The following is a 23001-nucleotide window of genomic DNA, read 5'->3' as shown; positions in this document are numbered from 1 at the left end:
CACAGAGCTTGGGGTACTTAATATAGAGAAGGAATTCTGCATGATCCAAACAATTTGGCCTATGGCTGGGCACCTGAACTCTTCCTAAGTAAGCCGTGGGCTGAGGTTGGTCTGCAAAATCTTTCAGTGCCTTCTTTAAGGCCCTCTGCCTTGTAGCTCCCTTCCCTCTCCCCTACATGTGGTTTGCTCTGAGCACAAGTGTTCCAATACTCCCGAGACCTGTAACTACCAAGCAGAACTTCTGATCAGCATTGCATTAACTAGAGTTGTCACCCTTGAGTCAATGCTATTCTAGCTCAAGGGTCCATTTCAGAAAGTTCATGAACTTGGATAGGGACAAAATTATATATTTTTTTCACTAATCTCTGAAATACATAATTTCCTTCAATTAATATGAATGTAAGAAACAAATCACAGAAACATTAGATGTGACCTGTAACCTGGTCACTGATAGAAATCATGGATATTTTTAGAACACATTATAGTTGTTACAGCTTTTCCGGAATATCATTTATGTTCATACTTCTAACAACTATAGCTATTAGATCTTTCCATAGATCTTGTAATTTAGTGCATTGATAGGAAGCATATATGTTACTATAAAACCAAATTTGTTATTTTAATATTTTTATCATTGTATTTCAGTATGATCAATTCTTTGTAATTTTATGCATGTAAACATTTATTTTATGCATGTAGAAACACAAGCTTTACCAGACTATTGAAGGAGTCCATGGAGAGGGAAACAAGCCATAAGTGACTCTTAACTACAGAGAACAAACTGAGGGTTGATGGAGGGAGGTGGGTGGGGGATGGGCTAGGTGGGCGATGGGTATTAAGGAGGGCACTTGTGATGGGCACTGGGTATGTATGTAAGCGATGAATCACCTAACTCTACTCCAGAAACCAATATTGCACTGGATGGTAACTACCAAAATTTAAAAAAGAGAAAAAAGACGTCCATGGGGGGAAAAAAGCTAAGAACCCCTGTTCTAGCCAAAAACAAAGAGACCTGAGGCAGGTAAATGCTCAATTTCCATTGGCCATTCAGAAATGTTGTAAATAGCTCACCAGTGCCCTTTGGTGTCAGAGGCCATTTGGTGCCTGTAAGTAAGACATCCGTTGGCCAGCCCTGGAAGCAGAGGCAGGTGGTGCTGTCTCCGCTGCCTGCCTCTAAGTCGCTGTGGCTTGGCATTCGGCCTGCAGATGGCTGGATCACTCACCGAGGAAGAAAGGAGAGCAGAGGGAAGGTGTGGATGGTATTGACTTACGCTCACAAAGTCCACCTTCTTCTGAGATGCTTTTGGAATCTCAAATGGTTTCCATCGAAGCTGGAAAAAAAATGCATGTAACAGGAAAATTATTTTATTTATTTATTTATTTATTATTTATTTATTTATTTTTTGAAATATTTTTCTATGGACTCTGAGAAACAAAGGAAAATTATTTTAGAAGGGGAAACCATGGGCTTTCTAAATAAATAGCATCGATTACACAGAAAAAGGATGGCTATTCCTTCTGCATGGCTCCGACTACTTGTAATTTTGTTATTTTAAAATTAATAATTACCCATTTTTCCTAAAGGGTCTCAGTGTGTATATAGCGTGTGTATGTGTGTGTGTGTTTAATCTATATGTATATATATGGTTTTCATTCTTTAGCACTTTAAATTTAAAAAATTAAAAGAGATCATTGCTTCTTATTTCAGGAGCTGTTTGTTTCTTTTAACATTTTGCTCAGGCACATCAGTGAATTTTGACTGATGCTGCTTTTTATGCTATTTATAATCGGCTCCCGTTCCTGGCATGCCAGCCGCACTGTGTGGGCTCCTGACACTGCAGGGGAAGGTTCTACTTCTACTTCCAGCCTTGGGAGTTTTGAATTATTTCTTTAAGAGAAAGAAAAAGCACCCAACTGAGGTTGGATTTAGTAAATGCAGTACCAGGTTCCATTTCTTCACCAAACCCCATGTTTGTCCCCAGGCTGCCTGACAGTTCAGTTTAAATCACAACAATCTTAAATTTAATGAAATGATCTAAGGAAGTGGGGAGAAAAATCAGCAGGTCTAGGACCTACTAGAAGTGTGTCAGCCCAGCACTTATTAATCATCCTGGCAGCAGGCCTGCCCCAGCCAGCCTGGCAGCAGATAAACCTCAGGACATCTCACATAGTGGCCTGTGCCCCATGGCCGGCTCCCCTGGCTGCGGCGCTGGTCCGTGCAGGTGAGGCTGGGCCTCCCCTAGGTCATGGGCCTCAGCTCATTTTGTATTTCGGAAAGGCAGCCAAGTGGGAAAAGAAGCAGCAAGTGGGAAAGGTGGCACTGGGATCATTCTACCTCTCTGACATACACAATCAGGTGGCAGTCTTTATTTTTTAAAAGCAAAGCAGGATGATCTCATCCTGGGACTACTTAAAAAGGATATAAAATGTCGATTTGAAAGACGTTGTTGAAACTGAGGGCTTCAGAGGGGAGGGGGGTGGGGGAATGGGATAGGCTGGTGATGGGTAGTAAGGAGGGCACGTATTGCATGGTGCACTGGGTGTTATACGCAACTAATGAATCATGGAACTTTACATCAAAAACCAGGGATGTACTGTATGGTGACTAACATAATATAATAAAAAAAAGAAAAAAGAAAAAAGAAAAACGTTGTTGAAATCATGCCTGAGAAGGAAGGAAAAGGTTTAGGGGCACCTGGATGGCTCAGTTGGTTAAGCATCTGAGTCTTGATCTCAGCTCAGGTCTTGATCTTGGGGTCATGAGTTCAGTTCAAGCCCCGTGGGGCGGGGGGGGGAAGGAAAGGTTTAGGACTAATTTCATTAAAGACGGTATTTCCTGGGAGGAAGGGGGACATGAGAGCAAGGATCTGGGACAGGGCTTCTCAACCTGGGCGCTGTTGACATTTTGGATTGGATAGCTCCTTGCTGGGGAGGCTGTCCTGTGCGTTGTGGGATGTTTAGCAGCACCCCCGACCACTCCTCACTAGATGCCGGTAGCACTCCCCCCAAGCTGTAATAACCAAAATGTCTCCGGACATCGTCACATGTCATCTGGGGGACAAATTTTCCCCAGTTGAAAACCACTGACCTAGGAGGGTAGTCCTCTGACACCAGGAAGGGCCACAGCTAAGCACTGCTAGCTTTTGGAAAGGAAGTTCTAGTCTACTACTAATCACTACAGGCTGCCTCCTTCTACATGAGCGGTGTTCAGTTTGTATACCCAGGAAGGTTTCCTGGAAGACTACACCACCTAGCATCTTAGTCCCAAGAAGAGTCATCATTCTAGATTTCCCAATGGAAGGGATTTAAGCATCAGATCAGTGGTTGCCTGGGCAATCTTTTACCTATCCAGAGGTTCTGAACCTGATTACCCATGAGAGTCACCCAGAAGGACTTGAGATCCAAGATTAAATTAAATCAGAATCTGTTCAGTATTTTATAAAAGCTTTATTTTATAAAAGGTCTACTAATGGGGCAGCTACAGTTTAAGAATCAGGGATGTCTGGGTGGCTTAGTCGGTTAAGCGACCGGCTTCAGCTCAGGTATTGATGCCAAGGTCCTGGGATGGAGCCCCACATTGGGCTCCCTGATCAGTGGGGATCCTGCTTCTCCCTCTCCCTCTGCCTGCTGCTCCCTCTGCTTGTGCTCTCTTTCTGTCCAACAAATAAATAAAATCTTTAAAAAAAAAAAAAAAGAAGAATCAGTACACCCAGCCAGAGATTCTGTAATTCTTATATTGCTGAACCAAGCATTATATTCAGAAAAGTCCACCCAGTCAACCAATCAACAAATTAATCAGTCAACTAAATCGTGGTATCTTTGACCAGATGGGGCAGTGACATACTAGCTACCAAATAGCAAGGATGTTTAAACAGCACAAGCATAAAGATTACAAACCTAAGAAAAAAAAGGAGAGCAAGAAAAGAGATGGGGCGCCTGGGTGGCTCAGTTGGTTAAGTATCTGTCTCTTGGTTTCCTTAGGTCATGATCTCAGGGCCATGTGATCCATCCCCATGTAGGGCTCCACACTCAGCAGGGAGTCTGCTTCCCCTCTCCCTTTCCCTCTGCCCCTTCCCCGCATGCATGGGCGCACACACATACACACTCCCTCTCTCAAATAAGTAAATTTCTAAAAAAAAAGAAAAGACAAAGAAATAAGAAAGAAAAAAAGAAAGAGAGGAAAGAAAGAAAGAAAGAAAGAAAGAAAGAAAGAAAGAAAGAAAGAAAGAAAGAAAGAAAGAAATTCCAGTAATAGGAGAAGCACTGCCTGATTTGTTTAACTGAGACAACACCTTTGTAGATCTTCCTGAAATTGAAATACCTGTTAGGGGTAGAAATCAAGTCCTGAAGCCCAAAGAAGAGACTTGTCTTTGGTGAGTGGGAAAAACTAAGCCAGAAGGGCTGAGAGGTTGGTTTGGTTGTTTCTGCTGGTCAGTTTTTCAGTTCTGTAGCCTATTGACCCTCAAGCCATGGGCATCAGGGGTGTCAGGTGGACAGGCACCTGCATGATGTAGGGAGCGTGTCCTCAACAGGGCCCACACACTAGATGAGGCAGTGGTCTTGAAGAATCTTCTCTAATGCAAAAATGATGTCCCTCAAATGCTGGAGATGGCATAGTGAAGGAGGTAATTTATCTGCTGGGTCTGATAGCAGCAGGTTGTACAGGATCTATACTCAGTGTGTTCTGAAGGGTAATAAAAACCCAAGCTGGTTCTGATAAATCCAGTACTCACAGGAAGAAACCAGCTTTTGATCTTTGGGCAAGAGATTTGTGTCAGGAGCTTCAGTGTGATATGTTGTTGAATGTGAGGAGGGAGATTTGGGGAGATGATAAACAGAAAGAACCCATGAAGCGGAGGGGAGACACATCTGCTGCTAAAGCCAGATGTTCAGCTTAATTGCATGCCGTGGATCAGTGACCCTCTGATCCAGGCCAGCCCAATGGGGCTGTGCACTGGGCTGAGCCAGGAAAGATCTGGGCCCTGCTACTGCCTCTGTTGCCATTTATTCTGTGATGTCAGGCAAGTCAAGGCATTTTCTGTCTCTGGATTGTATTTTTCTTACATGTAACAATGGGGTGCTGGAGGAAACTATAATTCCAGAATTCTCTTCAGAGAAGAGCTTCTGAAAGTGAAAAAGGATGCTTGTTAATTGATTTTGTCCTACCACTTTTTCAACAGTTTTTAAAATTCCAACTATATATTATTGCTAAATAACCCTTCACACGGAATTTAATTATTAAACATTTCAAAAGCAATGAAATCAATTGTAAGACTCAATGCAATGTCTTGACTATAGAGGATATTAATAAATTTCTGTTGAATGATTGAATGAATAAATATAAGGCATTAAGAACATTGCTAATATCTCAAAGAATAAGACTAAAGCAAATTTGTGAGATTATTTGTGGTCGAGTGACATTCAAGCAATAGTAAATTGGCAAATGTTTCTGAAAGTCCCAAGATTTTTTTCAAAAATGTAAGTCAATTCTTTATGTATGCAAAAAACCCTCAGTTCTTCCATATCCTGATTTTCTGTCTAGTTGTTCTATCAACTGTTGAGAGAGAGAGAGAGATGTTGCAATTTCTAACTACTGTGGATTTATCTATTTCTCCTTTCAGTTCTAACATTGCTTCACACATTTTGCAGCTGTATCCTACAAATTCTATTGGAAAATAAACCTTTACTTACCGGAAATGAGGTGGTTAGAAATAATTTGAAAAGCATCTTCAAGGGAATCGAAGTTAGAATTAAAATTTTGTTAAGGTTACCAAAGGAGAAAAACAGAATCAGTGGCAACATTTAGTCATCAAGATTTAAAATGCATGTTCAGGAATGAAAAGGAAATTAGAGAATTGGCCTCAGTATTTCCAGAGTCAGAATATCAGGAGTTGGACTGGAAGATCTGAGTATCCCTTTTAACAGTAAGATTCTTTGATTTACTGAAATTCCCTCTAAAATTGCCTTGGACTCAACTAGATTAGATGAGTTAGATACTCTCAACAATAATGGCTGACTAGAGGTAGACATATCATTAGAAGCCAATACCACCTATCTAAGAATTTGGAAGTAACTTGTAGATACAGAGTGACCACAGTGTGTAAGCAATTATTAGCTGTAGCTATGGCTAGGAGAGGCCCAGGGTAATCCCACTACAGTGAGTTTTAGTACAAACTCAGGAAGGTGTGTGTATATGTATGTGGGGTGAATAAAATAAAACAGTGGCTCACTGAATTGTTCAGCAAATCTAGTAATTTAAGAGAAAAGCCAACATGATATATGTGGAGAGAAACCAGGCTTTGAGTGACCTATTAGAGTTCTTTGAGGTAAGAGGCAAGAGCATGGGTAAGGAGGATGCAAGTTACTATACTTTATTCAGACTTTCAAAAGTCTTGCATGAAAAGAAAACAGATGAACTTATGGGAAGGGGGAAGAAAAGGAGAGAGGGAAATAAACCATAAGAGACTCTTAATGGTAGAGAACAAACTGAGGGTTGATGGAGGGAGGTGGCTGGGGAATGGGCTAGATGGGTGATGGGTATTCAAGAGGGTAAGTGTTGTGATGAGCACTGGGTGTTGTATGTAAATGATGAATCACTGAACTCTACTCCAGAAACCAATATTCCACTGTATGTTAACTAACGAAAATTTAAATTAGAAAAAAGTCTTTCACGAAGCTAGAAGAAAGATAACTCTTCATTGGATTTGAGTGACATTTTTTCATAAATAGAAACCTGGATTCCCATTTGACCTTGCATTTGAGTATAAAACTAAGAGCATTACATCCATTATGCAGCACCTAACACAGAGCGTGAAACATAGTAGTCACTCAGTAAATATTTGTTGGATGACATTTAATTCTCACGACAACCTTCTGAGATGCCTATGATTATCATCTCTATTTTAGAAGTGAAAGAACTGATGGTTTAGAGAAGTTTTCTTTGCTAAGAACAGATACCAAGATTCTCCCGGTCTCTCTTAGTAACCTACACCCTGAGCCCTTATATCTCAGCCTATTTTGATCTGCTTCCCAAACTATCCATGATTTGCATGGCTTCTAAACCCAGGCTTCGCCTCACTTTAATTCTTGTATGTGGTCTTCCAATCTCACCCTTATTTACTACTCCTCCAGTGCTAAGTTGCCCTGGCCCAATCTGACTCCTGGGACCGGAACATTGCTAAGGTCATTCGGTGTCAGCATTCTTGTTCGAGCCCCTTATAGCAATTCATTCAAATGATTTATTGGACCTTTCTGTGTGCCAGCTTTAATGCCAGGTGCTGGCAGTAAACATGACAGTCTCTGCCCTCAGGGAAACTATTACAGAAGACCTTGGAAGTGTGGGCACTTTCTGATAGGAAAACAAGGACATAGGTCAGTAGAAATGACTTCGGAAGAGAAACGTTCCCTCAGGAATAAGTCCTGGCATACAGCCCATTTAACATTCTTATATATGGAAAATAAGAGACACAATGAAATCATCTGGTTTTCAGAAAGTACTGACATCTTACCAAGGAGTGAAATGCAAGTTGATGGAGATTTCCTGTAAAAAGAGCCAGCAAGCTATCCAAAAGGGCTGAACATAGAGCAACGTGCACTCTAATACTTTTGGCAAACACCAGTGAATGCATTTAGGAAAATGCAATCCAGTCCGTTTATAGGATGATGGGATCTGAGCTATCAGGGAGTCAATTCAACAAATACTTGTGGTTCCACTATTTGGAAGAAGACGTGTGGAACACAGCAGGTCATATGAAGATGATGGAGACATAGATCCTATTCTCGAATACCCTGAGAAATATAGATAGGGCTCAAGGAAGAAAGTGGTATTTAAGATGAGTCTTAAATGACGGGTGGGATTTGAATGGGTGAATATTTATGAGGGAAAGAGAAAATTCCACATGGGTGAAAGAGCATAAAGCACTGAGGCAGGAAAACTTAGGGTATTACCCTGAAATGGTAAAAGTTCCAGTATGGCTGGTGGGTAGGGCACATGGAAGAAAGTGGAGGGTTCAAAAGACATGATAGTAAATTAGGGCTCTTGCTTGCTTGTCTTGGGAGCCTGCACAGGAAGAAGAGAGGGAAGTCAACTGTTGTAGGCTTTGGGATGTTGAGGAGAAAGGATTGTATTTAGCCATAGTTGATTTATGATAGTAAAAATGGAAACACTCTAAATATCTGACAATAGAGAAATTATCTTATAAACATATATTGGATTACAAAGCCACATTAAAAATTACCTACACTCAAGGAGTTTAAAAAGACATGGGAAAAGGCACAAAATATGATGTTTAAATTAAAAAAACCCCACAATGTAAAACCGTTTTAAAGCACGACTTTCATTAGAGTAAATATATATGTAACCGATTTTTTTAAATTGAAGTATAGTTGACACACAATGTGACAGTGGTTTCAAGTGCACAACATAGTGATTTGACAAGTCTGTACATCGTGCTATCCCCACTACAAGTGTAGTTACCATCTGGCACCATACAATGCTATTAGAATATTATTGACTATATTCCCCATGCTGTGCCTTTTATCCCTGTGACTTACCCATTCCGTAACTGGGAGCCTGTACCTCCCCCGCCCTTTCCCATTTTTCCCATTTCCGCACCCCCCTCTTCACTCTGGCAACCATCAGTTTGTTCTCTGTATTTATGGGTCTGTTCCTACTTTTTGTTTGTTTGTATAACTGATTTCCGAAACAACATTAATATACAATTATTCACAACCCTTCCTCTGCCCTTCCCCGCTCCTTTGGAAAATTCAGATTTGCCCATCCTCGCTCCTCTCAATCTTGTGAACTCCAGCCTCACCATGCAGATCCATGTTTCATGTGTGAGTCTCCTAGGAAACGGGATGGGGACCAACACTGTAAGTTCATTCTCCAGGGGCAGAAAAGCAGAAGAGGAGGCATACTGTGAACCAGAGGCAGGGCTAAGGAGCTTGGGGAAGATGAGCAGTGAAACGAGAAGAGGATTCAGGGTGTGAGAGGGCTGAAGTCTGGTGAAACTGGGGAAAGGGGAGTGTACCAAGTGTTCTTGTAGGTTATATTTGAGTATTCTTTAATGTTCTCAGGAGAAACAAATGAAGATTGGAATTATTTTCTATTAATTTTGGTTTCTGGCTGCATGGGACCCCAGATCTTATTTACATATATGTACAAAAAAAAAAAAAAAGACTGGAAAGAAAAAAAACTAGAATTTAGAAGTGGTTAGCTCTGCATTGATGGGATTATTGGGCATTGACACTGTTATGTAAGTTTTGCATAAAAACATGTATTAATAGTGGGGAGTGCATTATTGTTGTTTAAAGAAGATATAGTTTCAATAGGGTAGTCTGGACAGGCTGAACTGTAAAGGGTTCAGAGATGAGTGGGGGTGATAAAATGGGTTTAGATTTCTTTCTCAAGAAGTCTGGTATGAATAGGAGAGACTTGGTCAGAAACTTAAAGAAGTGGGAAATCCAGGACATTTTTGGAGAGAGGGGGCTTTTAGGGATAGGGGAACTGAATAGTTTGACAAATTAGACAGCAAATACCCTGGGAGGGTGTATTTTTTGGAAACATTTTTGGTAATTTCCATGTCCTAGAGGCAAAGGGAATTCTATGGCTTGGTCTTTAATTAGCTGTGAGGTGTTTATCACTTGGTCCAAATTATACTGGTTGAGAACTAAGAGGTAATTCCCTCAGCTGAGGCTTAACTGGCTCCAGTCTGACTTTCCAAATGTCAAAAGGTTAGGGATGTAGTAGTAAGAAAGACAAATTTTAAAGGACTCTGATCTTTAAAGAGGAATGCTGATTCAGAAATGCTAACTGAAATCTGCAAAATCACAGTTAGAGTGGATGCAGATTTGTTTGTTAAATTCTGAAATTCCAGAAGTTAGAGGAAGGTACATGATGAACAAAATTAGGTATATTTCTTATGTGAGATATTAATTGATTGAACTTGTTATGTCCACGGCCTGAATCTAAATACACTCAAAATAGTTTGCATTAATACTTAGACAATGTGCTAAGAGGAAATAAAGCTTTTGGGAACATTGTCCTCAATCTTCCTGGGAAGGTATCAAAGATGACAGTGATGATAGCATATCCCATGATGCTCTCTTGGAGGAAATATTAGGTAATCTTCAAGTCTTCAAATTCCCAGAGATGACTAATGTGCGGAGTTGGTGAAACTGATGAATTATTTATTTTGGTCTGTGACAGGTGAAGACATACCTACAATACAGGCATCAACAGAGGACTGTCAGATGGGTACCTAAATATAATTTTCTGAGACTTTCTCGATGAGAGTCTAGTGTCCATATTTGGAAGAGGTTATGAGAGGGGAGAAGTGATGGATGCAGATTGCTGTGGTTATTAATGCAGCATAAAATTGGGAAGAGATATTAACTTGTCAAGAAGGTGCAAATGAAAAGACAAAAGGATCGACGTAGCAGGAACAGCCAGGATGTGTGTATCAGGGCAAAGGAAGCAGGATGGCAGGGGGTGTAAGTCACAGAGGATGAGACACCACTACCCTTGGGGGAGCTGTTGCTCACAGAGGCACTGTTGAGTTCTGGGGCACAGCTGTCCCAAAGCGTGTAGCACAAGGTCATGAATGGAGAAAAGGGAAATAATGGAGAAGAAATTCATTTGGTGGCCATCATATAGAATGTGTCTGAAGGAATTCAAAACAGGAGATAAGTGACACGTTCAAGGAGAAGCACAAAGGGAGGCTAGAATGGGAAACACGGGGATGGAGAGGAAACAAACGTACACTGAGTACCAGCTAGAAAGCAAGCAGAAACCGCTGCTGCTGTTCTCTGGATGCCCTCTGCATCAACTCAGGATTTTCAATGCAGTTGTCTCAAACTTCCCTCTCAAAATGTCTGTTAATTAGAGATGAAGCAATAAAATAACATGCAAAGATGGCATACTTGACTCTTGCCTATAATGAGAGACTTCCATTTTCTCCTTCGGTAATTTCTACAGCGTTTGAGTTTTTATAACTATGTATTACTTTTATAACAAGACAAAACCAGAAAAATTCTATCAGAGTGAGGTTAGCTTCCATGGATAAGCCACCTGTACTACAAAATAATCACTCTAAAGGGGTGTATTCATGTTAAATAAAATGTATCAGTAGTACCATAGAAATGATAACATGTAATAAAACAATATTACTGAGTATGTTAATTATCACACTCACAGTAGACTCATATTACACTCACATTTTCCTTAAAGGTTAGGCTTAAAACCTGACCTCTACCCCAAATAAATTATATAAAAATAAGTGTGGCTCCACTCTTGACCACTCAACCATAAACAAATCTATGAAGATATATTAAGGTTATAGAGGGTTTTTATGACTGGTGTGGATGATATGAGCAGGCAGGGGCACTGAAATTCCCCACTCTGCCTTATTGACCGCTAGTTATTTGAGATCTATCATAAAGGCCCCATGAGGGGCATCTGGGTGGCTCAGTGGGTTAAGCATCTGCCTTTGGCTCAGGTCACGATCCCAGGGTCTTGGAATTGAGCCCTGCATCAAGCCTCGTATTGAGCTCCTTGCTCATCAGGGAGCCTGCTTCTCCCTTTCCCTCTGCCTGCTGCTCCCCCTGCTTGGGCTTTCTCTGTGTCAGATGAATAAATAAGATCTTCAGAAAAATAAATAAATAAATAAATAAATAAATAAATAAATAAATAAATAAATAAAGTCCCCATGATTTGAATTCCTGAACATTTGCCTGTGGCCTTTCCCTGTAATCCTTCTTTTAGTCTAGCGCAATTTAGTGTAGTTAGTTCTCAAATTCAGTGTACATAAGAATTACCATACAGGGTGGCGTACACAAAACCAAGTATCCTATAATTTGTAGGTGATTCAAGGGATCTTTCAGAGATAATTTTGTTTGTACTTAATTTTTGTCTTGCTGATTCTACAACCACCCTATTTCTTTGTGTAATGTGAGATTTGGCTCCACTTGAGAGAACTATCAGAAATTTAATTGGGTATTCCCTTATACTGCCTGAAAAAAAGAATAGGGAAAATTCTTGTGGCTCACATACTCTCTCAACCTTCCAAAATTAGTATATATTAAATGCTTAATTTATTTAGCCTGACCAGGAATCCTATCAAAGTACAGGTATCCATCCTTTATATTTTTTAATAGAAGATAGAGTCCCGTTATTAAGCAGTCAGGTCTATTTATTGGTCAAAAACAAACAAGCATGACCATTTTAACTCTAAGAGAGAAATTAGCAAGTTTGAGATGTAAGCCTTGAGGAATCCAGCAGATTCCCAGAGAATGAGCAATGACTTTGGCTAGAATGATTTATGGCCCTTTACAAGCTAAGTGGGGAACCAGATGGTTAAATGAGGATGGTCTGCCAGATGCATTCTTAACCTGAGGGTGGGAGAGAAAGTGGTCAGGTGGGCCTGGATTAGGAGGCCAGGTGAGACTCAAGGACGTGGTGAACACAGGGTCCCCACGTTGGTTGTGCAAATTGTGATCTGCACAAGAATCCTGACTGGAGGAAGCAGGAAGGGGCAGGAGCTGGAAGCCTGGCTTTGGGTTTTGGTAGGGCACGGTGCCCGCAAGGTTGGGGGCTGGAGGAGGGACTGACATTTCCCATATGCTGAGAGGCAAAAATAGGCCAGTGGTGAACGGGAAGGATGTTTGCTTCCTGCATTAAACTTCACACAAGTTTAAGGGGCAGTCATTTAGACAACATATCCTGGTTTCAAAATGGCTGTGAGATGGCTAACATTTTAAGTTGTTAACTCACATTTTGTTTTTTACTCTGAAGGCCTCCCTTCTGTCCCTGCTGGAGAGGAGAAAGTAGCATTCAAGGAGGTACTCAGTTCTCTGAGATTTCCGTAATTAGAAGAGATGGAGCAGAGCAGGAAACCAAAAGTGATTATGATTATTCTGGATTTTGTTCTACAAAAAATCTAAGCATTTAGGGGAAGCGGGTTTGTAGATATAGACATAATGTCTTGGTAAACCAAGGGGAGGCATCAGATTTCCGTGGGCTGTGGGAAGGACAGAATGAGAGAGGAAGAGAGAGATAAATTGGTTGATGGATCTATGTGGACTTTGAACACAAAGAAGACTCTTGAACCTGCACCCTGGAACTCCGAGAAGGAGGGAGGAGTTGTGCAACATACCCAGGACAACAGAACCAGAAGTGGACTGGCAGATGATTCCGTGCCCAAGCCTCTGCATGATGGTAGCAGAACAGTGGGCATCTCAACATTATCCAGTGAGGGAAGACCAACCAGCAAGGCCCAACCTCTACTCCTACTACTTTGGCATTGTTTAAAACCAGCGATTCCCAGGGAAGACTGAAATGAAGTTGTTTTCTGCCAATCTGGCAGATAGGAACCTCAGAATAAAAAAATAATATAAAACCAAAAAACACATTGACCTGAACATAAAATTCTAGATTTTATACTCAATATGATACCACTGCCTTTAAGTGAATATATTGACGTGGCTGTATCAGAGTCCTGGGTCTTGCCTCCTGTGTGCTAGGCACTGTGTGAAGTATGTTCACACCTGTTCTTGCATGTAATCTTCACAACAGCACTGCATGGCCAATGTTGTGATCACTCCAGTGTGCAGGTGAAACACCGTGGCTCAAAGACCCAGCGGGCAAGTGGAGGAGTGGGGATACAAGCCCAGGTCTGTTTTCCTTCCTGCATTCTGTACCTGTTATCAGTGGCATGTACCTAAGCTAAGAGACAAAGGGAATATACCGGAGTTCTCAAAGGTAAAAAACAAAAAACAGAGCTCAGTCCACTACAGTATTGGGTCTGTCTCACTACCGAGGGCAGAGTATATGAACACACGCACTCACTCATGCACGTGCGCAATCAATTCCAAACCTCCCACCCAGGTACGAGCAAAAGAACAGACGCACTTTAGCATTTATTTTTTAAAAAATGTCTAATTTCTCAAAGACCCAGCTTTGACTTGAATATTTATAGTCAAGGCTTTGGCTACATGGTATGCTCTAATGCACAGGACTGGTTTACCTGGTTAGGGTCCGGGTCAACTTCATCCCAGTTGTGAGTGAGATGGCCTTGGTCGAAGGATTCAAAGGGCTTGTGAGAAACTGAAGGTAGAATCCTGTACAACCAACTGGGGGAAAACAAGGACACATAAGCCTTAGGGTGGTGTTACGAGGGATATGCAAACTGGCTCAGGAAGTGCCATCAGGAAGATGCTCAACAACGATCTGTGGGCTTTAATGTGAGAAACAATGACACAGCATCACTTCTTAATAGCTGCTCTTGCCCATAGGCCTGGCCTTTTCCCACCTTTCCACTCTACCCATCACTCTTCAAATCGAGGCTCTGGCTCTTGGTGGTTCCCATACTGACAAAAAATGAAGAATTGTCTTTCCCAATGACAATTATAAAGGAAGGGGAAAAGTACCTTGAGGGATATCTGTACAGGAAAATCCATAGAAAAACATTAGTGTGTATACTTCATCGGATACTAATTCTTACTCTGGAAAGTGAAGGCAATGAATCCTACATAGACTGAGAGAATATGGGTGGTTTCTTTGTTATTTTTGAAATATATATATATATATTTAAAAAATTATAAAAGTAATACATTCTATTGGTAGAAATAATTTAAGTAATTCAAAAGTCCCTAAGGGTAAATGGGTCCTCCAATTTCTCTTGCAATTTCTTCAGGGCCAATTACCAGAAGCGTCAGAGCTTAACAATGTTCTTGCGTATTCTCTCAGACATCACCAGTGCATATATAAACAAAATTGCCAAATCATTGTACCACTTTATTCTCACAACAATAATGCATGAGAGTGACTGATGGCTCATGTCTTCACAAATATGGGGTATTATTAAAAATAATTTCGGACTTATAGGTAAAAAATAGTTTCTCATTTTTATTTTGTATTTCCTTTATTATGAGTAAGGTCGAGGATCTGTATGTTTATCGGTCCTTTGTAATTTTTCTATGAATTACTGGTACAAGTCCTTTACCATTTTTCTGTTGGGTTATTTATCTTTTTGATATTAATTTGTAAGAGGTTTAGGAAATTAACACTATATTCCAACATTGTAAGACGATCTGTTCATATATTCTTATTGTAAGTATATTTGTAACATTGTTTTCTTCCTTCCTCCCTCCCTCCCTCCCTCCCTCCCTCCCTCCCTCCCTTCCTTCCTTCTTGAGTTTTATTATCTGTTTATGTCAAGGCCTGAGCTGAGGAGCTCCCTGCCAGGACCCAGACCTCAGGCTTCAGGAAGAGAAGACTTTGATGCAGAAGTCCTGAAGGACACCAGGAGAACTGTCTGTAAGTTGAGAGGGACACTGAAACTCGCTAAGCAGGACCCATGTCCTTTCAGAGGCCATCACTCTGGCAGTGTACAGAATGACAAGGAGCACAACCTCTGACAATGGAAGACCCGACCTGCTTGAATGGGCTGTGGCCCCTTAAGCCCTAGGACAGTCTACTTCAAGGGGTGGAGTCTACCTGGCCCTACACTGAAACTTTTGGGAGATAAAAGGGCTAGATTTGTCCAGTGGGTGTTTGATTCCTTCACTTCAAAATGATATGACTTCAGACCTTGGACTTCAGGCTATGAATAAACTAAGCCTCTGCAGCTTCCAGTAGTGTCTGGAGTTGAGGGCATGTATGTATATCTTAGAAGCAACTGTGTGATCCTGGGCAAGTTACGAAAATTCCCGGATCCTGTTTCTCATCCTTATCGCCTAGGATTGTTGCAAGGATTCAGCTCATGTATCTAGAATGCCTCACACACAATAGGTGCTCACTTACTAGATTTGAGTTGAATTGTCTGTCTATTCCTAATCATCTGGGTTTTTATGATGGTCCAGATTATCCACATTTTCTGTCTTGACTCTCCCCTCTCAGTACTTAAGAGATCAGCTAACGAGTCTGATAAAAATTAACCCTTGGTGGGTATAATCTCTGATAGTTTTGTGAGAGCCCTCCACTCTGGTTTAAAGGAGGATTGACTCACTCTAAGAATCCCAGGCTTGCTCACCTCAGGAAGCTAGTTCTTTCTTTCCACTTGGGATTTTGAGCATTTTCACAAAATTATTGTGGATACCTTTGGAGAGTTCTGAACAGACGGGTGAGCCATGCCGAGTGTCCCTTACTTTTTTAGCTGTTTATGAAACTCCCCAGACAGCACTACATTGCCCTGGACAGAGATTTAATTCCGACTGAAGGATTGTGCCAGCTTCTTAATGAAATGCCAACAGCTCCTTTTCAGCCTCCTGGAACAGAGCTAAGCTCCTGCTGGCTGAAGATATTGCTGAATAATGGGGGTAGGCAGTAGAATCTGGAGTCCTGGTGTCCCATTAGCGAATGGGCCATAAAGTCAAGAACATAGTCATGGAGGCGAGGTTGTCATAAATTAGAATGGACAGGAATTGTCAGTGTGCTTACCTTACCTTGACTGTTTGGGATTGCAGAGAGAGATGATTAAATATCAATAGAATTAACCCCCAATTTTGGCAAGTATGAGGAACTATCCCCTCTTCCCTCCATGCACATAGCTATCAAGAGAGCAGCGATACTGATATGGACAGGGTAGCGTAGCGCTTGCCGTCGCTCACGCTGAGCTCTCCGACAGCCTCCTAGGGATTCCCTGCACTGGAAGGAGAGACTCTGCTACGGCGACAGCAATGACGGTTGGAAAAATTAATGTTCATTGAGCACTCGCCGTGTGCCAGGCAATGTGCTAAGTACTTGATAGGCATTCTTTCCTTTAATCCTCACCACAACTATGAAATAGGTACTATATTATCTCTTTTACAAATGAGGAACCAGAGGCTCTGAGAGGGTAGATGACTTGCCCAAGGTCACACAGCTGAAAAGAGAAGGAGGCAAGATTCAAACTCAGGGGACCTTACTCCAGACTGGGCATAATTAACTACCAAAGACAACAACCTATCATTTGTGTGGTCCATTGTGCTGTTGTATTCACTATCTCATTTGCTTCTCAGGAGGACTTTGTGGAGGTAAATCCAGTCCCTCCCACTAAGCAGTACCAGACCAACTGCCCTCCTCCCAGATCTCCAATATTAGGAGCAGCCCTCTTCAGAGGCGCTAGCCTGATAGTCCTATAGATCGACACGACTTGATTAAGCCACAGCGCTTACTGCCTCCCCAAACCGCACATCCATTGCATTCAACCTGTCCCATGGGAGTCAATCAAGGGAGTGAGTTCATTGACCTGGCTTGTGGGTTTAGAGCAAACAGGGAACATGACACATTATGCTAATGAATGTGCTTGGTTTTCAGCAAAGGCAAATTCCAAAGAGTAAAACCTTATTAATTCAAACCACGAGGGGCCATAATACATGACCTTTCAACTGCCCAAGCTTAGTTTTCCAATATTTCCATGCAAAGAACATAATACTTCGTAATACTTCTATCTTCTAAAGAAGTTATACTGAATCATTTATAATTCTGAGTTAGCCATTATTTAAAAAAAACCCAAGTAAACCAAACTTGAAAACTCAGCTGGACAACCTGTAGGGGAAGGCCAGTTTATTGGGGACTTTCTTCTTTACAAGTGAGAATTTGTAAATGGAGCTGGACATGTGTGTTTTCCAGACTCTGTGCAGCCGCTCTCTCACTTTCTTCCACCAGTCACTTGATCCTAGCAGGAGACGGGCCCATCACCTGACACCACCCAGAGCACGGCCTGTGAAGAGCAGAATCTTGGGCAGCCGTGGAAGACTATGGTCCAGTGTAGGAGACAGCACTAAGTACTAGTCATAAATCCCACAGTCTGCAGGTCAAAATTAACTGAATCCTGTACCTTCTCTTATTTGTGCTCCGTGGACAAGTGAAAGCAGATCCTGAGAGCTGCTCAGCGTACAGATTGTAAGGGCAGACTTGAGGATTGTTCTAAAACAAAGGAGGCAATAAACAACATCACTTCAATTAGAAAACCATCCCAACCTTCCCACCAAGCAATTCAGTGGGGGAATTCTGCCCCAGATGGGGACGCTCTGGGGCACTGCACATGACCATCCTCAACGCATACATACTTTTTGTGGCAACTTTTTAGGTGACTTTCCCCCTGGTTAGAAAAGCAATACGTGCGTAATGTAGAACATTTATAAAATATAACCCATTATCTCACCATCCAGAAATAACCCAGTGTTGACATCCTGGTGTATTTCCTTCCATTCTTAACCTCCAAAATGGGGAGCCAGTGTTGGATGATGTGTGTAGTCCTATAATGACCACGACTTTTTTTTTTTTTTTTAAGAGGGAACACTATATCGTGAGCATTTTTTCATGCCATAAAATGTTCTTCAAAATTTTTGAAAAAAATTTTTGTTTGCCATATTTTTGTTATTGTAACCAACACTAGTGTAAACATCTTTGTGGATACATTTTTAGGACTGGTTATTTTCTGATCACTGTCATGCCGTAGGCTGTTCAAGGGGACTACAAGGAAGTCCTCTTAACCTTGAGCCTAGGGGATCCTCCTGAAAGTCCTATAGTTGACTATTTCAGAGTGGGTGTTTTCCCATAGGTAACCACCATCCCACTTTAATCTTCGTATTGTCATTGTTCTGTGTCCTAATTGTCTTAAAGATTTGTGGAAACGCCTAGACAATTCCCAAGAACAATGGTGGCTAGAGGTGCTTTGGCCTGAGGGCTGGTTATTCATTCCTACAATTCAGAGCTGTCTGAGCTAATAGTCTATTCGTTCATACCTGTCCTTCTGGTAGGGCACCTGGGCAGCGAGGGTCTTCTGAGGCACACTCGTTCCCAAATCCAGAAATGTACTGCACATGACAAAGACACAAAGGCTATCATTAGCACGATTAAAAGAGCATTTCACAACATTGATAGTCTAACGAAGGTAAGAATTTCTATATGGACATGTGTTTGTGTATGATGTTCCATATATAATATGTTTACTTTGTCTCAGCGTGTGGGCCATTCAGAAAAGGAAATACGCTTTGTGTTAACTTTAAAGACCACCAATTAATTGGGAGAAGACTGCTGGATATGGCAGAGACTCTCTGCCCATAGCTGTACTTAGTTGATTAATGGGCTTATTCTTAATGATCCCACTCCGAGAATAAGTTCTTTAATTCTTTTTTCCACCAGGGAGTTCTGGAGAAGGGAGATAACTCAAGCATCACGTCAACTCCAGATTCGTGGGATCTTGCTGGGCCTGGGTGGCAACCTCCCGCCATGTGGAGCTCCATTCCCCCTCTGTTCTCTAAAATATGCAGCCGTAAAGAGGCACGGGGATCCAATCTACAGCAAACCTTTATTATCTGGTTCACCTATGGAACACTTGTGTATATATTTCTATTTTTGTGGATTCATGAAAATGAAGTTTGAAGATAAGAGAGGCTTTCAGGAGAAGTGCCAGGCCAGAGTCCGTCCACAATGGTACAATGGCGTCTACTTGGTTGTCGGCTTTTTACTCTCTACCCAGAGGGGAAAAAAGTTAGGGATTTTTTCAACAAAGCAAAGTATGGGAGCCCCTGAATTTGCTGTTACAACATTTAACACACCTGTGAGGTTTTGGTCGCCGTCTGGCTTCTCTGCTAATTGATAAGCCCCATGGAATCTGTGACTAGAGCTGTCTTGTTTACCTGTATGTGCCCTGTGCCTGGGTTACCAGAAGGTACTCAATAGATATCTATTGTTTGATTCGGCCTTTCACTTAGAGCCTATTCTGGGTGTATGTGTGCTGCTAAAATGAGGTTTGAACCCACTTTTCTCTAACTCAGATATAAAAAAATGGCCATTTTCTTTCCAGAGTTGTTCCTAATAAATGTACTTAATTTTAGCTTAGGATAATGAAAGTGCAGCCTTGCTCAGTGGGTGAAATGCCACCATCTGAGCACGTCTTTAAGAGATATAAGAAGGATGTAAGTGGGTGGGGGGTAGGCCCTCCGGAGTTCTCAGCAGCATGGAGAAGGATGAGCTAAATGCAATATGCCCGAATGTGTAAGCACTGATCAGGCCGATAACTGCTATATTTGGAAGGAATAGCAAATGCGAAAAGTTATGACCTAGAAAGCAATGGAAGTGAAATTACCTCCAGACACAATTTTTGTGTGTGTGTGTGTGTATATCTGAAAATCTGTCAGCACTAAAATCACTGAGTTCCGTGATACTCAGGCTAACAGCAGCAGCACGCAGTTTGGGCTGATTCCTTTGGGAAATGGCAGAGGATCGAGCATTCCGGCTCTCCACTGAATACAATTTTCTTCTCTCAGAATGGACCTCACACTCACCATCGGCGGGACTGAATGTGAGCTGCTGAGAAATGGTAATGACCCCAAATTATCTTCAATTCTGTGGAACGGCATTTTAGACCTATCTGTGACTGAAGCCACTGAGCATTACAGCGCCTTCGCTCTGTTCACCTGCCGCATTGCTTCTCTCCGCAAGAGAGGCAGGGAGGCCTGCGTGCGCAGGAATACAGCCGAAACTTCTCCAGGCATGGGTGGGTGTGCTTATTAACCTTCCCCATTCTTCGCAACTGCCGGCCTCAGAACGGAGTCCAGGGTTATATGTATTTTTGGAACAAGGGAAAAGACACTTAGTATATGTAATTCTGAAGCATTTGCTTCTGACTGCTTTAAAAAATAGAAAAGAAAGGAGAAAGAACAGCTGGTAGTTTGGAAGGGAGCCACCCAGCTCCGAGAGAGGTGTGAGTTCTGAGCCGGTTTCTGCATCTTAGCTGTGGTGCATTGGCTAAAGAGGAGGCGGAAAATGCTGACTCACTCTCCAGTCGATTTTCCTAATCCTCTGAGAGAAGAATTACAGATGAGTTTATTAGAGCTTTCAAATGCCATGTCCCTTACTGCCGAAGGCATCTGACTTGAGGAAGCAGTATTCTGCAGCTGCTTTCCCAAGGCGCTGAGATCAAGGGCAGAATCTGGGCTCTGCTTGTATCAGCTGTGAACAACCAAGCGTTCAACGCCAGCTGGTTCAGTGACTATGTACAAATGCACCTTACGCAAGAAGAAAAGAAAATCTAACATTAAGCAAGTGAGTTGGTATGTTTCCTTCAGTCCAGGTTTCTGAATAACTGGATCCAACATAAAAATATGATGTCACTTTTTCCCAAGAGAATGATCTGAATCTTTTCTAAATGAAAGGAGAAATCACGGGGCTCCATGTAACTTCAGTGCCCTCGGTGGTCGGGCAGCTATCTAGTATACCGCTTTTTAATCCGCATCTGGTCCCCGGAATGTGCACTGTATGTCAGAGTAGGTTTACGAGGTGCTCTCTCCCGACTCCGATTCTGGGTAACAGCCTGTTGGGATGAGCAGATGGTGCACCTCCCTGCCTATCACTGAGCATGAAGGAAAGAGAGAGAAGTCAGGCTGGAGGTGCAATTAGAGCTACCTTGTTCCTATGGAAAGAGTCCAGTATTTCTCCTGAACTGTGTTGGGAACAGAGAACAGATTGTTGGGAACTGGGCGGTTATTGTGGTAGGCTGAATCGTGACCCTCAAAGATATCTATGTCAGAGTCCCTGGGACATGTGAGTATTACTTCATATACTCAAAGAGACTTTGCAGATGTGGGTGAAGTAAGAATTTTGAGATGCGTTACTCTGGACTGTTTGGGTGCACCCTAAGTGTAATCATAAGTGTCCTTAGTAGAGGGAGGGAGAGGGAGATCTGACCACAGGAGAGGAGAAGGCCATGCCCTGAGGGGAGTGGAGGCTGGAGCTGTGCATTTCCAAGATGGAGGAGGGGCCTGGGTCATGGAATGCGGGCAGCCTGGGCCAGCTGGATTTTAGCCCCAAGAAACTGATTTCACAGTTCTGACCCCAAGAATTGTAAGACAATAAATTTGTGTTGTTTTAAGCCACTAAATTTGTGGGCATTTGTTACAGCAGACACAGGAAACGAATAAAATGACAGTATTAGTGGGTCCCATTTCTGGCTAATAGAATCACCCCCAGAAATTTGTTAAACACATACCCAGACCTAGTGAATCAAAGTATTTGGCAGGTCGGGGTGGGGGCGGGGGGGGGGGAGGGGGCAAAGTCTGGATATTAAACAGCTCTTCATTTTAGAAATGAGGAAATCAAGATTTGTAGAAGTGAAGCAACGTAAGAACATGGGTGATCTATTTGAAATTTAATTTTATTATTTAATTTTTTGAATCTTCTTCCCCCAGTTGGGCTGCTTTTATGTAAATGCGTTGAGCCTTTTCTTGATGTATCTATTAAAATGAAGAAAAAAAGCTGAGAAGTGTATTTTTTTGACTTATGTAATGTTTATTGATTAGAATGATGCAGTCTGGCTCTCCGTGTTTGGATTCCTGATCTCTAGAGCTAACCTTTGCTTGTGGAGATTAGACAGCAGGCAGGGAAGAAGGCCTTTGAAATTGAGAACAAAGACCAGCATGCAATTTACATTGGTCTGCTGGTGCTGTGCATAATAAGTTGCTAAAAATTTCAGCAGGATAGGATTTTAGAAATAATTTATTTATAAGTGGTAAGGATGTTTCCAACCCCTGCTGAATTCCCCTATAGGATTTTCATCGGGGAACAGTTTTTATGCACTCTCCTTCTTCGAAGACTTCAGCTACCACCATTGTTAGGGTGACCTGCCGTACCTATCCTCCCTGCCCTACCCATTCCTCTGAGATCCAGATCCCTACATCCCACCACATCCTGGGTATCTCAACTTGGCTGTCCCTACAGCAGCTTAAATTTAGCCGAAACTCTGTTGGCTCGCAGAACATTCTGGGCTGTCTGCATGTGCCATGCCTTTGCACTCACTGTTTCCTCTGGCCTCCACCTCTTTTCACTTAGCCAATTTCTACTTCTCTCTTAAGACTCAGCTCAGGAACAGCCTCCTTCAAGGAGTTTCTCTAGACCCTACTTAGCCCAGACTCAGTTCCTTTCCGATATTAATCTGTGGCATCAGTACTAACACATAATATTTGCTGAATCAAAGAATGAGAGTTCTTTTGCGGTCTTTCTCTCAGTCAGGCATG

General features: G+C 42.0%; 1 protein-coding gene across 3 annotated transcripts in view; it reads right to left on the bottom strand.

Moving 5' to 3' along the window:
- Positions 1 to 23001, bottom strand: part of HGD (homogentisate 1,2-dioxygenase) — a 45019-nt gene that overhangs the window by 20704 nt on the left and 1314 nt on the right. For 2 of the 3 annotated variants that reach the window (XM_087861602.1, XM_045785084.2), the window contains exons 2-5: positions 18730 to 18801; positions 17820 to 17908; positions 14025 to 14130; positions 1272 to 1331 (exon numbers count right to left, since the gene is read on the bottom strand). In XM_087861602.1, coding sequence (XP_087717728.1) covers positions 1272 to 1331; positions 14025 to 14130; positions 17820 to 17908; positions 18730 to 18801 — 327 coding nt within the window. Of the gene's footprint in view, positions 1 to 1271; positions 1332 to 14024; positions 14131 to 17819; positions 17909 to 18729; positions 18802 to 19164; positions 19246 to 23001 lie in introns of those variants that run through there. The other variant, XM_087861603.1, reaches the window with a different exon arrangement.

This window comes from Ursus americanus, chromosome 4, assembly GCF_024610735.1.
Source record: "Ursus americanus isolate L20-20 chromosome 4, mUrsAme1.1.p, whole genome shotgun sequence".
NCBI classification, from domain to species: domain Eukaryota; kingdom Metazoa; phylum Chordata; class Mammalia; order Carnivora; family Ursidae; genus Ursus; species Ursus americanus.
The sequence above is the reverse complement of the archived record's forward strand: the minus strand, read 5'-3'. Positions and strand labels throughout refer to the sequence as shown.